General features: G+C 38.3%; 1 protein-coding gene across 1 annotated transcript; it reads left to right on the forward strand.

Moving 5' to 3' along the window:
- Positions 1-5,659: 5,659 nt before the first annotated feature.
- Positions 5,660-16,987, forward strand: slc5a2 (solute carrier family 5 member 2). Its single transcript, XM_030151542.1, has 15 exons — positions 5,660-5,758; positions 5,864-5,935; positions 7,288-7,392; positions 7,584-7,643; positions 7,744-7,848; positions 8,604-8,709; positions 9,684-9,764; positions 11,039-11,268; positions 12,473-12,608; positions 12,700-12,807; positions 13,350-13,500; positions 14,018-14,186; positions 14,416-14,631; positions 16,081-16,216; positions 16,307-16,987. Exons 1-15 carry the CDS (start codon positions 5,660-5,662, stop codon positions 16,519-16,521), a joined length of 1,989 nt encoding a protein of 662 aa, XP_030007402.1. The 3' UTR covers positions 16,522-16,987.
- Positions 16,988-17,228: the final 241 nt, after the last annotated feature.

Here is a 17,228-nt window from a genome sequence, read left to right on the forward strand (position 1 = left end):
CAGAGGGGCAGAGTATTCTAAAGGGCCTCTTATATTAAAACCATATCACCCTTCACTAAGCCCCCCCCCCCCCGTTACTGTTGCTACCCCCAACACGCCTTTGCAATTGGCATGTCATTCTGTTTACAGCAGGGGTCACCAAACCTGGTCCTCGAGATCTACTATCGTGCATGTTTTAGATGTTTCCCTCTACACACACAGCTGACGGTCGTTATCAGGCTTCTGCAGAGCTTGATGATCGGCTTATCATTTGAATGAGGTGTGTTAGAAGAGGGATACATCTGAAACAAGCAGGATAGTAGATCTTGAGGACCAGGGTTGGTGACCCCTAGTTTACATGATATTAGAGATACTCCACTAGGAGCAAACACTTGGTGACAGTGGCAAAGAAAAACTTTCTTTTAACAGGCAGAAACCTTGATCAGACCCTGACCCCTGGAGGGTGGTCATCTGCCTTGACCAGTTGGGGTTTAAGAGAGAGGGTTAAAGGAAAAGAAACAGAGAGAGAGCAATGGGGGGGGGGGGGGGGGGCACGTGGATGCACAGCAAACTGAACTAAAACTGTTAGAAACTAGAGCAGCTGGTGCTATAGTATAATTAGCAGATTAATTTGTTTAGCACAATTCGTACACAGGACAATTCACAGTGCTTTACAAAAATGGAAAACAGACCAGCTAAAAACACACAATTCAAATTCAAACACAACACTGGTCTACAATTTTTTTGAAATTATCTGCCTCAGAGATTAAATGTGCTAAATTTTACGTGTTTTAATAAAATTGATTGGAAACAAATGACCAAAGTGCTGGTTTGTTGATGTTTTGAAGGTATTTGATAAAGTGTTATTACACATATATATTCGTTTATGTACATTTATACAATAGATTTATAAATCTTCCACTAGATAGAACCTGTACAGTGAATGTATTGTAATGTGCAGACAGTGTTTTGAAGTAGATCTGGTAGCTCTGAGACAAATATTCCTTTTAAGTAAAACCCATTCTCGTTAATTTTCGAATTTCACATTTTGACCCAAGACTGTATCTTGGCAACTTCAGCCAACCTGCATTTTTAACTTGAGTTATCTTTATCAGTGACTCACACATGGTAAAAATTTCTCTACTTTTATTCTGGAAGCATTTTATTTGTAGACCAGTGTAATCAATTAAACAAAATAATAATCAATTAGAATAAAGTAAAAGAGAAGAGTGCAGATTGAACACTTCATCATTATAAGCACAGGGAGGTGTTTGGGTGGGTGCAGAAGGGGAAGTGGAACTCTTGGGGGGCAATGAAGGTAATGTCTGGAGGAGCGTAGAGTTTTGTAGTACCTGTGGTGATCTTGTGATATGCAGAGTAAGTGGAGCCATCTTTATTCCTGTTTTCACCAAGCTTTCAAGGTGGTTAGGAAAGCCCATTGGTGAAGGAGGAGAAGAAAGGGACAGTGACGAGTTTGCAAGAGGTGTGGACGTAGTAGGTGGGTCCCAGCGCTGGAGTAGGGGCTCCTGCAAAGATGCTTGTACTGAAGAAGCTGCTGGAGCTGAAGTTGTGGATGCAGCAGGTGGGGTCCTGTGCTGTGGTGAGGTCTGCACTTCAGGTGCTCGTGCTGAAGAAGCTGCTGAAGCTGAATCCTTAGCCGGGTCCTCGACTGGAAAGGCAGAAGTACCTCTCTTGTTTCTCTCTTCTCTCATTGGCTCCTTGGGATTCCATCCAGGGCCATTCTGATGCCTGAGAGCATGGAGGAGGTTGTCCAACAACTGTCTCACTCCACCTCTGGCCACGTGTGGGCCCATTCCCTTGAACAGATCATCCCGCTGCCAAAACAGATTAAAGTTATCAATGAAATGTAATCCTCTGGACTCACAGACCTTGGATAGTCATGTGTTCAACTGCAGCAGCCAGATGAAATTTGTTTTTCCTCCCATCAGTGTTGGGTAGTGGTCTGCTAATGAAGGACTGGATCAAAACTGTATCAAGTGTCTCAAACAATTTTTAGGACTTCAGATTCTCTCTTTCTGATGTCCACCGCACCCACATGTAAGATCAGCTGCTTGACTCCACGGTGTTTTGATAAAGCCTGGGGGAGAACAGTTGTTATGTCTTTCACAGTGGCACTGCGGTAGCTGCATGTTGATATTCTGCTGTTGTTTATCTGACAGATAGCAGCATCTCCTAGGAGCAAGATGTCCTCAACTCTTGGCACAGATTCCTTCTCTTCTGGCTGACAACTTCATGACTCCTGTGTTGTAGCATATTCCTACAGTTCACTGTATGTTTGTCACTCACAGTCATATTTAGTTGCGATAGTGGTATAAATCTGTTTGGAAGTTTTATTTCGGGTAATGGCATAGACGCTCCAATGATACCAACATCCGGTTTCATTCTTCTGTGCTGCTTTGGCTCAGCACCAAGTTTACCAAGTTTATTTCCCCAGTATACTACTACTGCAGCTGTTAGTACAAATAATAGAAACCATTACCATCTGTGTAACTATATAATAAACACTATCACAACCATATGGATAAATGAGTGATGACGATGGAGGCAGGAGAGAAGCAGGACCACAGCAGCAGAAACGTTTGTAAATTTGAGTGAAGCTCTTGCATGTAAAATAATTTTTTTACTCTATCTTTGCAGTAACCTGTTGAAAAAGTAGCCACACTCTCCCACAAAATGGCTGGTTTGCATTTAGTTGCAGTGCTCGAAGAAGTAGAAGATTATTTATTCAAAACGCAGTCTGAAATTAGTGAGGTCAGCCAGATGTTATCCAGTTTCACTAATCGATCTTTTAATATCTTTTTGTTACTTTGAATGAAGCTCTTCTGTGTGAAAGCCCAATTTCTCAAAGTTTTAAATCTGTCTCTTAATCTAATACTGCCAAAATGTAAATTACCCCAACCCTGTGTTGTATAAAACCTCTTGAAATATAATACATAACAGAAGCTCTGACCTTCAGAGGATGTGATACAATAATCTTGGTTTTGATACTGATGCTTAAATTAGTATTGTTTCTCTGGTGTCTACTTCTTAATTATTTTACAGCCTTGATAGTCAACAGAGGGTGGAACGAATATTGATATTATGTTTGATTAAGTGTTATTTATAGAATTCATAGATGTGAATTGAAGACCGTGGTGCTTAAAGAACTGAAGTCACAAAAAAGTCTTAAAAATATTTATAGGGCGGACTTAGATAAACAAATACAACATGTTTATATGCTCAACTTGAATTGTCCATTGTACCTCACAGCAAGAAGGTCCTGGGTTTGATTCCAACACCAGTCGATGGGGGTAGGACTTTTCTGTGTGGAGTTTGCATGTTCTCCCCGTGTCTGCATGGGTTCTCTCTGGGTACTTCAGCTTCCTCCCACCATCCAAAGACATGCATTGATAGATTAATTGGTTAATCTAAAGTGCCCATAGATGTGAATGTTAGAGTGATTGTTTGTCTCTATATGTCAGTCCTGTGCTGAACTGGTGACATGTCCAGGGTGTTCCCCGCCTTCGCCCATAAAGTAGCTGGGATAGACTCCAGTGACCCCCGTGACCCTAGTGAGGATAAAGCAGGTTCAGATAATGAATGAAGAAATGAATGAATTGTCCAAAGATTTAACCCAGTGTTTTTCAACCTTTGGGTTGGGACCCCACGTGGGGTCACCTGGAATTCAAATGGGGTCACCTAAAATTTCTAGTGATAGATAAAAAAACAACTTATTAATAAAAATATTTGGTGAGTTGAGAGAGAGAATCACAATAATTAAAGACAAACTCTGAAGCTGAAACTGAAGCACTGTGGTACTGTTTATCTTTCAAATGTTCATTGTGGTCAGTTTCAGATGCTGCAGCTCTTTCATAATTCATAGTTTGAGTTATTGTCTGTTCAGTATTAGTTGTCAGCCTTGTAAATCCAAGCTAGGCTGACTGTACATATCCTGACCAAGGAAAATAAAATTCTCACTTTGTGCAATAATCTACACCTGGCTTTTCTGCCTCCGACCATAATAATATACATTATATAGCCTAAATGTCTCTAAAATTAACCTTTATTTGAATCATAATATAGCAAACTATTACATGATCAAAAACAAATTAATTTTAGCAAAAAAAAAAAAAAGTGTCAGTTTTGAATGTCTGGGATTGGCAGAAATTTGTGATGTTAAAATGGGGTCACAAGCCAAAAAAGGTTGGAAACCACTGATTTAACCAGTACTTTTAGCACCAGGGTCTTCAATTGTCAACCTGTAGCATTTGATCTGCTTACATTAAAAGTTAAATTTACACATACATGTTACTTACACTGGAAGAGCAAATGTTTTTGACACAGATAAGTCTTATCTGGGTCATATGTGTACAAGTCTGTTACAGAAAAGGCTGAGTAAGTATCAAATGTCTGTCTTCTGTGTTTACTCTCTTGACATGCACAATAGGTTTGTTTCTCCTCAGATGAATGGCATGTGTTGGGGCACAGTCACCTGTCGTCCCCATCCATGGCAAGACGAGAACTCACAGGAGACTCAACATGAGACAAATATTAAAGGAGAACGGAGGTCACAAGACATGTTTCCACTGCAGAGACTAGGGTCTAACTTTAGCTTCAGGGATATTTATTCCACCCCCAAAAAAGTGTCTGCCCAGTGAAACTTTCTAATATTTCAGGAACTTTGGGGTGGAACTGTTGTAAGACCTCAGACTTGTTGAATATGATGAGAAATGTGTACCTACACAACTAACACACACAAATAACATACATCATCTATTAGGGAGGAAAATTCTAGCTGATAGGTTTTAGTCACAGTAACATATTATGTTTCAGGTAGAGCCGCAATAACTTAACAATAGTTATAATAGCAAACATTTGGATTTCTTTTGCTAAACATTTGCTTCTCAAAGGAAATGGTTTATTAAGTATTAAGTATTGTCAGACTTTTGCTCTAATAGTAAATGATAAGAGGCCTCTCAACTGACAATAATAACTGGAAATAATAGCTAAAACAAATCCCTTCCACTTGGACAGTTTTTTTTTGTTTTTTTTTTACAGGTGGTTTAGTTTGTTCCAGATTTTTTAATTACTCCCCTGCTTTGTAACAGTGATCCACTTTCTGTTGAAGTCCTAAGCCTCTTTTTTTTTTCAGGGAGGGTAATAACAGCTGTGGGATTTTCTCTGCTACATATGTTGCTGTATTCTATTGCAGGAGATTTTTTACTTTTGAAATAATTGTGAGATGCAACCTTTGTTAAATATTGTCACTAAGGGTTAGTTAAGTTTATGTTTAACTCTGAGGTGGTTAAAATAATTGTAAAAAAATATATATATTTATAAATATTAATAATCAAATAAGAAATGGTTTCAGTGTTAAGGATTTTAGGAGCAGTTACAGTATTAGGCTGAGTATAAAACAGATGCAGGCTGTTAAATGGTGAATAACTGTAAGACTACATGACAGATAATATGTTGATGGAGAGCATTTTAGCTGTTAATAATTGTTGTATTTAAGAAACTGCTGAATCTGCTGGACAAAGTTCTCAGTTAGACCGACCACACCAGCCCCCATCACTTTGTCAGATACACTTCTTTTGGTTGCATTATAGGGCTTTTTATAGGGTGATTTAAGTGTATATTTATATCAAGTTACAGATTAATTAGGGTATATTTAGGTACAATGGAGACTCTCTCATCAGAAAAGGTGGCCGTCAACAACATAGCAGACATCTGTATCATTGTGGGATATTTCATAATGGTCATCAGTGTTGGCATTTGGGTGAGTGCAAACACTACACATGTTTCTGTACATATCAGTAACTGAATAGATAAGGGCTGAAAGACAGACAGTATGACATGTTTGTTCATTTTTGGCTGTGTCTAGTCCATGTTTCGGACCAATCGTGGGACAGTTGGAGGGTATTTCTTAGCTGGACGGACTATGACCTGGTGGCCGGTGAGTTCAGAAATAGTGTTTAACATAAGTATTTCCTTTTAATGCAACTTCATACCACACTCCAGTAAATCTCAGAGGAAAAAAATATTTTTTCTCCGTTACATTTATCTGACAGCTTTAGTTACTTTCCAGATTACAATTTTCATACCATTCCTGTCCAGTGAAGTGTATGTATATGTGTGTATATGTGTAATATGTGACTGAATGATTAAACATTCCTTCACATTAAACTTTGTCCTTATTAAACTAAGTAAACTTTTTAAAACCCTCTTGTATTAAATAGGTGATGGGCAGCAATGCTTGTGTGCATTGCTATAGATCACAGGTGTCAAACATGCAGCCCAGGGGCCAAATCCGGCCCGCCAAAGGGTCCAGTCTGGCCCTTGGGATGAATTTGTGAAATGCAAAAATTACACAAAGATATTCACAATCATTTTAGTTCAGGTTCCACATTCAGACCAATTCAATCTCAAGTGGGTCATAATAACCTACTGTTACTCACAACTCCAAATTTTTGTCTTTGTAAATGTAAATATTTTCATGTTTTTACACTAAAACAAAGTATAATATTGCAAAAAATATCTGAATAACCTGAACAAATATGAACAACTTGAAAGTCTTAAGAGAAGTAAGTGCAATTTTAACAATATTCTGCCTTTTACTAAATGTTTTGTGTGTTTGTAGATTCACTGTGATCTGTAAGTTATAATGTACATGTGTAAATGATAAACTGAGGCAGAATATTGTTAAAATGACACATATTTTTCACTTTGTTCATGTTATTCACATTGTTTGACAGGATAGTTTGTAGATGCAAAAATCTTCATCATGTAATTTTACTTTTTTCACTGTAAAACATAGAGAAAAGTTTGGAGCTGACATTATTTATATATTATTATATCGGTTCGGCCCGCTTCAGATCAAATTTAGCTGATTGTGGCCCCTGAACTAAAATGAGTTTGACACCCCTGCTATAGATGAAATTAACCAACAATATAAAAAGTATAAAATGTAAAGTGTAAAATGTTGACATGAGCTCAATTTTAAACATCTACAGACCTGATCAAAATCTTAAGACCAGTTGAAAAATAGCTAGAATTTACCTTTTGCACATTTGGATCTTAATGAGGTTTTAAGTAGAGCTACAATATACAAAAGCAAGAAGGGGGAGTGAGACAAAAAGCCCTTTGAAAAAGTAATTTATTGAAAACAACAAGTAAACTGAAATAGGCTGTTGTTTAATGTCTTACTGTATTTTGAGTTTGTTACACTCACTTTTTTATGTTGTACACATCTGTCGTCGTCATTCATTGTTTAAAATACAACTCCTTTTCTATGTTTTTTTTGTTCAGGTTGGTGCATCTCTGTTTGCCAGTAACATTGGCAGTGGACACTTTGTGGGGTTAGCAGGAACCGGGGCAGCCAGTGGCATCGCAGTGGGGGGGTTTGAGTGGAATGTAAGTCATGCTAAATACTTGCATCGCCTCGTCTCTGCATTTAGGCTGATGAACGACAAAAACTGATCACTTTAATATGTTCGCACCAAGGACCTTCAATTTCTTTTAGAGCCTCAAATGATGGTGAGTGACAGTGGATTAGGTGACACTACGTAACTCGCCACGTTATTGTGTGTTATCTAATGTGTCAGGCTCTGTTCATTGTGCTGCTGCTGGGATGGTTGTTTGTTCCCGTCTACCTCACGGCCGGGGTAAGTAGATCAGGCTGGATGATCATTTCAGTGCTTATCCTGTGCCCACATTACCACTTTCCCTTTACTGCCATGCACTGTGTGTAATTTGTGCTGTTAGGTGATCACCATGCCCCAGTACCTGAAGAAGAGGTTCGGAGGGAATAGAATCAGCCTCTATCTGTCTGTTATTTCTCTGTTCCTGTACATTTTCACCAAAATCTCAGTGAGTCATCGTCTCAGAGAATGATCATTCAGAAGTACAGTTCATACTTTTACGATTTGAGTTCCTTTATCATTAATTATGGTTTCTGTTTTTGGTTTTATTTATTTATTTATTTATTTATTTATTGGCCTGTGGGTGGGATGGGATGGGATGAGATGGGTGTTGACAGTCAGATATGTTATTCTTGATTGTGCATTGACTGTTACGAATTGATATGTCTGTCGTGTTCATTTAAAATGTTCAATAAATATAGTTGGGGAAAAAAAAAAGAAGTAGAGGTCATAGGTCATCTATGAATGCTAGATTGATTAACCCTTTATTTCAGCCCTGTCAAAAACTGTTCTTTTTTCAGCTAACATTGTATTTGGTGAGTGGAAGATGTAATGATAGCTTTTAGGCAAAATTCAGCATTTTGGCTTTATCAACCCACACATGGTCTTATACCATAAAGCAGGAGTGTCCAGTCCTTGTCCTCGAGGGCCGGTATCGTGCATGTTTTAAATGTGTCCCTGTTCCAACACACCTGATTCAAATGATAAGCCTATCATCAAGCTCTGCAGAAATGACCATCAGGTGTGCTGGAAGAGGGAAACATCTAAAACATGCAGGATACCAGCCCTTGAGGACCAGGATTGGACACCCCTGCCATAAAGGCATCACAAGCAACCTGTGAAGTTCTCATCATTTCTCTGTACTGCATGTATGTGTCTTTTAGTCCATTTTACCTCTGCCTGACCATCTCTGATCATGCCTAGGTGGACATGTTTTCAGGAGCTGTGTTCATCCAGCAGGCTTTAGGGTGGAACATCTATGTGGCTGTCATTGCTCTGTTGTTCATTACAGCTTTATATACAGTGACAGGTATGTTTTCAGACGCTAACCAGTGATAGATTAGGCCAGATTAAATGTCATTTTGAAATAACCAGAAATAGTGATTGTGCAGGCAATATCGTCTGTATAGCTGCCAAATTTTTTTTTATTTTTTATTTTTTTTATTTCAACAGAACCCTAAATAGATCGCCCAAAGCAAATATAAGTGGTGTAGTTAATTGTGTTAAGTAAATGCTAAAGTTCAGTGATGGTATGTGTCATTTACTATTATTATTAAACTGTTGTATTGTATCACATGCAAAAACTAGAAAAGCACTTGGAGAGCGCAGACTTCAGCCCCCTCCCCAAGCACCACCAAAATGTAATCATTTGTTCCTTGTGCCAGTATCAACATTTCCTGAAAATTTCATGAAAATCCATCCATAACTTTTTGGGTTATCTTGCTAACAAACAGACAGACAAACAAACCCTGATGAAAACATATGTCGGAGGTAAAAAGAGAAAGTCTGTCTCATATATCCAGTTTTGCCCACCCTTCTCTGTATACGATTGTCACCAGCCACTGAAAAACATCGGTCAACCACTAGTCAAGGTTGGACATTGAGGCCAAAGAATTGAACCTGGTGATTTTTTTCAGTGTTATTGAAAGAAAAAAGGTAAATTTTACTATCTAGAAATGTAGCTTGGTGAGGTGTATCTCATCTGAGAGATAACACAAATCCTTTGATACGGAATGGAACTATGGAGTTTAATTAAAAGCTATAGGTGTTTAGATGACAGGGTGAGTTTGGCAAGATGTATTGTGGGAAATGTAAGACACAATGTGTTTGAACATAAGCACATCTAATATTTCATGAGCCCTCAGCCTCAGTTAGTTTAAATAGTTTCACAGATTTCTTATTGTAAAGGCCAGTTTCATTTAATGATGAATTGATGTGAAGTGTGTGTGCGTGCGTGTGTGTGTGTGTGTGTGTGTGTGTATGCGTGCCTGTGTGTGTCCCTAGGTGGTCTTGCTGCTCTAATGTACACGGACACAGTTCAGACCTTTGTCATCATTGTAGGAGCTTTTGTCCTCACCGGCTTTTGTAAGTCAACACTGTAAGGTCAAGTTCACACAGCTATGATTTCCCAACATTACACACGGTTCATCTGTTTTGAGCTTCTGTTCAGTCTGAGGGAATGTCCCTAAGCAGCAGCCTCACAATAGGAGGGACATTAACTGGAGTCCGTAATCATTAGTAATTATTAATTTCACTGCAGCAGTGTATGCTGACACCATAACAAAACTCCCCTCTTCCAGCTGACACAACAACCACCCACCTGAACAACTTCACTGACTTACTCATACGTCACTCGGCACAGGGTAATTCTGCGGTTCAAAATCACAAAAGTCAAAGAAGGATGCAGATATGGTAAAAGGAGGAGAAACCGGTTAAGGGGGAAGAACAACCACGTCCTTTTGTGAATTGGTGATGCGCTGAGGAAATGGTGCTGACTCAGCAGCTGACTCATATGTTCAGTATTAAAAAACAACTCTGGACTATGGAACTGAGAGCAAAGAACAAACACAGGAAGCTTATTTTTACACAAAGAAGCACCGCATTACACTTTGGGACTTCAGGGATGATTTCATTTACAACCCACTGAAAAGAATTAATATTATTATGAATAATATGAGATGAAACCACTCACTGTTGGATAAACATATTTTTTTCCTGTAAGCAGTGAGAAGTCACCCTTTTAATGTTTTATGTAAAGCACTTGGAATTGTCTTGTACATGAAATGTGCTATATAAATAAACCTGCCTCACCCTTTAAATTAGTTTTCAAATCTTTTTGTCTGCTATGCAATCAGATAATCTTAGGCACCCCTAGAAATTGTGCTCATGCTCCCTAAGGTACAGTACACAACAAAACTAATAATTATAAGACTTGCATATTGTTAAAGAAATCAGTTATTGCCACTCGCATACTAAACTGTTAATTTAAGCATTTTCTACACTTGTACCAGTTTCATTAATTATATGAACAATCTACTCGACATATTTTAGTATTTAATAAAAAAAAACTTTCATCTTGCTTTATTAAGCATGTACATTGCATTTTGATAATAATTTGCATTTCTGTTCTTGCTTTTGTAGTTTTTATGTGATGCAGATTACTTGTTGCATATTTAATAAATATCTACATGTCATCAATTTGTAATCTTATGTTGTTTTTCCTTCCCAACAAATCCATGTGTATTCATATTTACATGTATCCCCATGCAGACACTGACGAGCCCTTGGGTGCATGCACCTATGGGTGGGAATCCTGGATGTACATGCTCTAGTCATTGCTTTTACCTCCTCATTCATAGCTTTTGCTGAAGTCGGAGGCTACAGTGCTCTGGTGGCCAGGTACAGCTCTTCAGTGCCAGTAAATATCTCCTCCTTGGAGCCACAGCGCTACAACATCTCCCCCCAGTGCTACACCCCCAGACAGGATGCCTTCAGCCTGCTGAGGGACCCCACCACAGGGGACCTGCCCTGGCCTGGGGTGGTGTTTGGGATTGCTATAGTGGGAGGATGGTACTGGTGCTCAGATCAGGTGAATATCACACACATATTTCGTATCAGCTCATCTGGACACCACAAGTTATGGATCTCTTGAAAATATTATGTATGGAATACATAGACTGTATAATATAATAGTAATACACATAAGCCTGCCCCAAAAACAAAGTCCTACGCTCTAATCCACACTCATAGTTCAGCTTTGATTAACGCACACATTTGTTGTGGTATTGTTTAAGATTATGCAATGTTGAAATATTTATATCTGCCCAGATTTACAGTCATTTTTGGCCAGTTTTTGTCTTCGTTTTAATGATGGGAGATTCCAAAGGCTGTGATTGGGGTTAAACTTTATGCTCTCTATCAAACTGTAGGTTGTTTAAGAAAAGAGAAGCCACTCACTGCATCATTCAGGGTTAAGGGTTGGTTGCAGCTGAAACATATTAATCACTACTATTATTGTTCAATGGGACAGTCGTACTGGAGTTAAATCCAGATGGTGACTGTTTTTCACCAGATTGTGTACAAGATAATATCCACAGATCCTTGAAAAACCCTAAAGCTCTACTCATAATACTCACTTGTTTTGAATTTTTGAAGGTTTGCCCTAGGAGATGAATTCATTATCAGTACATTTGTGCACTAAAAGCTTTACCAAACTGATGGATTTTCATTGGATTTGATTGAAATTGTTTACTAAACATCCAAGAAACAATAAGGATTGTTGTTCAGCCAAAGTCTGACTCTTTGTTGTATTACTAATAAACTGTATTTCTTTCATATTAACATATTAACATTCACATATAACTGTTGTATCTTTTCTTACCCATTATAGCTTTTGTTGAAAAATTTAATTTTCCAAGAGGGGTTATATTAATTTAAAATTTTTGAACTTTTTTTTTTTTTTACAGAAAGTGCTACAAGTTTTTGCAGATATATAGAACCTTTAAAGATCTGTATATCTGCAATATGAATTACACTGTTGTCCATAAAGTAGGAATACAGTACTTGGACCTCTACTCATGAAATGCCCATATGAATTATTCTCGATAGAGAAAGTGTAACTGGGGCTCAGCACCCGGTCAAAGCTGATTACTGATGTGTATGAATAAGAATAAAAGGGGGATGTATTCCTCTTATTCCAACTTTATGGGCAACAGTGTATAAGCAGACTTTACATCCTGCTCTGATGCTCAAAGTGACTGAATTTATTCTGTCCTGCCCGTGTGTTTCTGTAGGTGATTGTCCAGCGTTGTCTTGCGGCTCGTAGTCTGACCCACGTGAAGGCCGGCTGCATCCTGTGTGGTTACCTCAAACTGCTGCCCATGTTCCTCATGGTGTTTCCTGGGATGATCAGCAGGGTGCTGTACCCAGGTCTGTGGTTAACACTCCATTCAGATGCAGTTTAGACTATCGGTCACAAATCTTTGTCTTGCCTTGGTTATGTATGTGTGTTTCCATGCAGATGAAGTTGGCTGCGTTGTTCCTGAGGTGTGTAAGAAGGTGTGTGGGACTGAAGTGGGCTGCTCCAATATTGCTTATCCTAAACTGGTGGTCTCAGTCATGCCAAATGGTGAGGATCTGTGACATTGACTACCTTAAGTTGTGCCACAGTTAATAAGTGAAACTATCGGTGAAAAAAAAAAATGTTAACAGGTACCAAAAACTAAGCAAATCACTATGAACAACACAACATGAAGACAAAACAGAACAGCAAGTAGTACTGCTTTGTATTTGTTTCCCCCTTGATCTGCCCTAATGAAAAAGACCTAGACTGAAAAAGACACAGCGGAATGAAATTGACCTTCAGAACTATGGCTGTGAAAATATTAGGTGTTGTGCATTCTTTCATCCCCTCTTTTTGAGCCTCTATGAATTAAAACTTCACTCATACTATCAGAAAAACTGAAGTTAAACAAAAACATAGGTATCACTAGCCAATTCCTTAAAATAAAAGTACAAATAAAACTACTTATGGGCTCCTAAAACTAAACTGAAATCAAAAACTGAAATGAAAGATTGAATAAATATAAAATTACTTAAAATATTAGGTGCACCCTGACTTCTGTTCCCTTTCTGTTTCCTTTTCTTGCACCCTTCTCGCTCTCTGCGCAGGTTTGCGAGGTTTGATGCTTGCAGTGATGCTGGCTGCTCTCATGTCCTCTCTGGCCTCCATCTTTAACAGCAGCAGCACTCTGTTCACTATGGATATCTGGACTCGCATCCGACCACAGGCCACAGAGCGTGAGCTCATCATCGTAGGCAGGTAAATACATGTAGTGTTGATGCTGCTTTATGCACAGATGAATGGACTGCTTAATCTGAGATCATTTAAAACCACTGATCAACAGCACTTAATGGAGTCAGCAACATAGAATAAACTGTTTGGGAAATACATCTGCTCCGTTTTTTGTTTTTTTTTAATGTTCCATTCTCATGCTGCCAATTTGAATTTTTTATGTCTCCATTGATGTGAGTTGTTGGTCATTCTATGTGCCTGATTTCCTTGTAATAATGTTTTCCTTTGCTACCAAAAGTACTTTACATATATAGATGTCATACCTCATCACACTTCCATCTTTGAAATTACAGAAAAAAAGTGCTTTGGACCTGATAAGGATTTTAAAACCTAGTATTTGTTGCTGCACCTTGCATGTCATTTCTTAAAGCACAGTTATTTCCTGATCTTTCCAGAAGACATGTGACTTATCTACATCAAATGATCTGTACACTCACATCATCTGCAGTACATCGCTAACCTGTTATTTCTGTTTTCTCCACAGAGTTTGGATACTGTGCATCGTGGCTATCAGCATCTGTTGGATCCCAGTTGTCCAGGCAGCACAGAGTGGTCAGCTGTTTGATTACATCCAGTCAGTCTCCAGCTATTTGGCTCCCCCGATTGCCTCTGTCTTCCTCCTGGCTGTGTTTATTAAGAGGGTTAATGAATCGGTGAGAGCGCATGTTGATATTTCACCATATATTAAGACTGTTGATATTTTTTATTATTTGTTGAGGATGTCAATCTGAACTTCCTCATCAAAAGCAACTCTGACTCTAACTCTGACTAACTAATCCATCTCAAAACTTCATATACATGATACAATTAGTGCCATCTGGTTTAACACTAAAACATTACATCACAACAGAGCATTTCACTGTTCATCTGCTTTTACCCCAGGGTGCATTCTGGGGTCTGATGGGCGGTCTCATGATGGGTTTGTGTCGGATGCTGCCAGAGTTCTGGTTTGGGACTGGCAGTTGTATTTACCCCTCTAACTGCCCTTTCCTGGTGTGTGGCATCCATTACCTGCACTTTGCCATCATCCTCTTCTTCTGTACGTCGGTGCTGGTGCTACTGGTCAGCTACTGCACTGAGCCAATAGACGACCAACATGTGAGTCAGCTCTTGTGTTAAGAGTCAGTTCAAATACTTAACCACTTTTGTACTCCTATTTCATACTTCTACTACATCTAAGAGGCATATACTTTTTAGTCTACCAAATTTTTCTGATTTACTTGTCACAATGTAGTATTTTTTTTTGAGAGTCGGTGGTGTTATAAATACATGATGATCTTACAGAATATGATGCAATTAAGTTGATTAAACTACATAATAGTATATAAAGTAGTTAAAATGAGTTCAACAGCAGTAGAATGTAATATAAACCCATAAAGAACCAAACAGCCACTGATGACCAAAACCATCTACTGATCTTAAATATTTAATACCTGTTGATCCATTAATCCTGTATGTGAATAATTCAGGTAAAATGCAGTTTGTGATCTTTTCATGGTCATCAGATATGACCCATTTGGACGTTCAGAGGCTCTGTAGTGAATGGTGAAACACTGTCATCTTCTACAACATTGATTCACCAGTAAAACCCATGAAGTTTGTTAAATGACAGTGGATGGAGTCACTTGTTTATACATTCAGTTAATGATATATCTGATGAAAAACTCCCTTTCTTTTTAGTTTTCTTTATTCTTGATATAACCCTAAACTTTAATCTGATCTTTTATGAACATTTACCTGATCAACAAATGACTGAAAATACAGAGGATCACGTTATTATGAATGGTGATAAATCACTTAAAAAGCTTAGAGAGAAAAATTCACTTGGGAACTGCCACCAATGTAGCACTGGGTTTTTACGGGTTAAACTCCTAAAATAAAGTTTTGAATGCCTACCTTTTACATTTTCTGTAGTGTAGTATTAGTACTTTAACCCATAAAGACCCAAACATCCACGTTCAACCAAAAACATCTACTGATATAAACTGTTGATCCACTAATCCTATCAAAACATGTAAATAATTGGTGCAAAATACAATTATTCATCTTTATTTGGTCATCAGATATGACCCATTTGGATGTTCAGAGGCTCTGTAGTTACCATGGAAACACTGTCATCTTCTACAACATTATGCCACTGTAAAGCCCATGGAGTTGGATCAATGACAGTGGATGGAAACACTTGGTTTATGTTCAGTTAATGATGTATTTTACTGAAAATCACTTTTTCCTCAGTTTTCTTTGTTGTGATATAATAACCTTTGACTTTAATCTGAGCTTTTATGAACATCTACAAGATCAGTGAATTAACCATAGGAAAATAGATAATTTTCACTGGAAAAAATGCTAAATTCAGAGGATAATATTATGATAAATGGTTATAAATCACTTAGGAAAGGTTAAATAGAGAGAAAAATGCATTTGGGAACTGCCACAAAAGTCACATTGGGTCCTTATGGGTTAAATAAAGCGATTGTTAAATAAAGTGTGACTGATACCACACTTGTATCCTCTTGTATCTGAATCAGTTTCTGTCTGTCATTCTAGCTCCATCGTCTGGTGTTCAGCCTGCGTCATTCCAAAGAAGAGCGGAAGGATTTACACTTAGATCATGAGGACAAAGCGAAGAGAGCCCAAAAAAGTGCTGAAAAAAGGTCAGGGGAGAGTAATAATAGTGAAGCAGGTGAGAAAGAACAGAATGCAGTCACAAATATGAACAAATAGATTAAGCACACATTAGCAGAATGTACCAAATCCTCTGTCTCTGTCTCAGTAGCTGAAGAGGTTGGAGACAAGTCTGGGATCTGTGCTCTGATTGGTCAGTTGTGCAGTGGAGGAAACAGCTCCCAGACACAGGAGCAAGAGACACCAGAGGCACCGCAACAGCAGCCTGACATCAGTGAGGACCCTGTGTGGAAGTATGTGGTGGACGCTAATGCTCTGATCATGATGGCTGTAGCCGTGTTCATGTGGGGTTACTACGCCTGACAGACTGATGCTGTCATGACATGAGAGTGGATCTGTTTCAGTGAGTCACTGTGTGTAATTTAATCACTTTAATTACACAGAAAATAAAGTCAGACTAGAAAGGATTAAAGGATACAACAGTGTTGCCACCTGTTGGCAAGTACCTATCATTACACTGGAAGTCATTGGATGGTTTCTGTAATAACAGCAATATTATATAATACTAGCATCACTATGGTCTTTCTATATAGCTCAACAGTCTGGTCTCCTTCAGTGCATTTGTCCAATTTCACAGATGAAATGAAATAAAGCATCAAAGTACTAATATATCAAGTTAGAATGCCATTACTGTATACAGTTACATGCTGATTAAATTACAAGTCAATCGACTCCCACTTCATGCTTTGAAATTAAGGTGTGTGAAGAAGAGATGATACACTGTTAGATACCATCCTCCAGTTGGGTAAAACTTTAACTCAATAAAAGGCTGCACCAAGATGTTTTCCTCCAAGTCTTTTGAACTTCAGCTGGACATAGACCAACACACATAACTGTCCTTCAGTACTAAGGCATTTACATACATTTGCTGTTCTCTTGAGAAAGTTTCTCATTTTTATTTCATTGTTGCTGGTCATTTATTTAAAATGAATAGTTGCAACTTTTTAAAAATAACAAAAATGGCTCAGTTTCTGTCTTGTTTTGTACTTTTGACCATATTGTACCCTGAC

This window comes from Sphaeramia orbicularis, chromosome 13 (assembly GCF_902148855.1).
Source record: "Sphaeramia orbicularis chromosome 13, fSphaOr1.1, whole genome shotgun sequence".
NCBI classification, from domain to species: Eukaryota; Metazoa; Chordata; class Actinopteri; order Kurtiformes; family Apogonidae; genus Sphaeramia; species Sphaeramia orbicularis.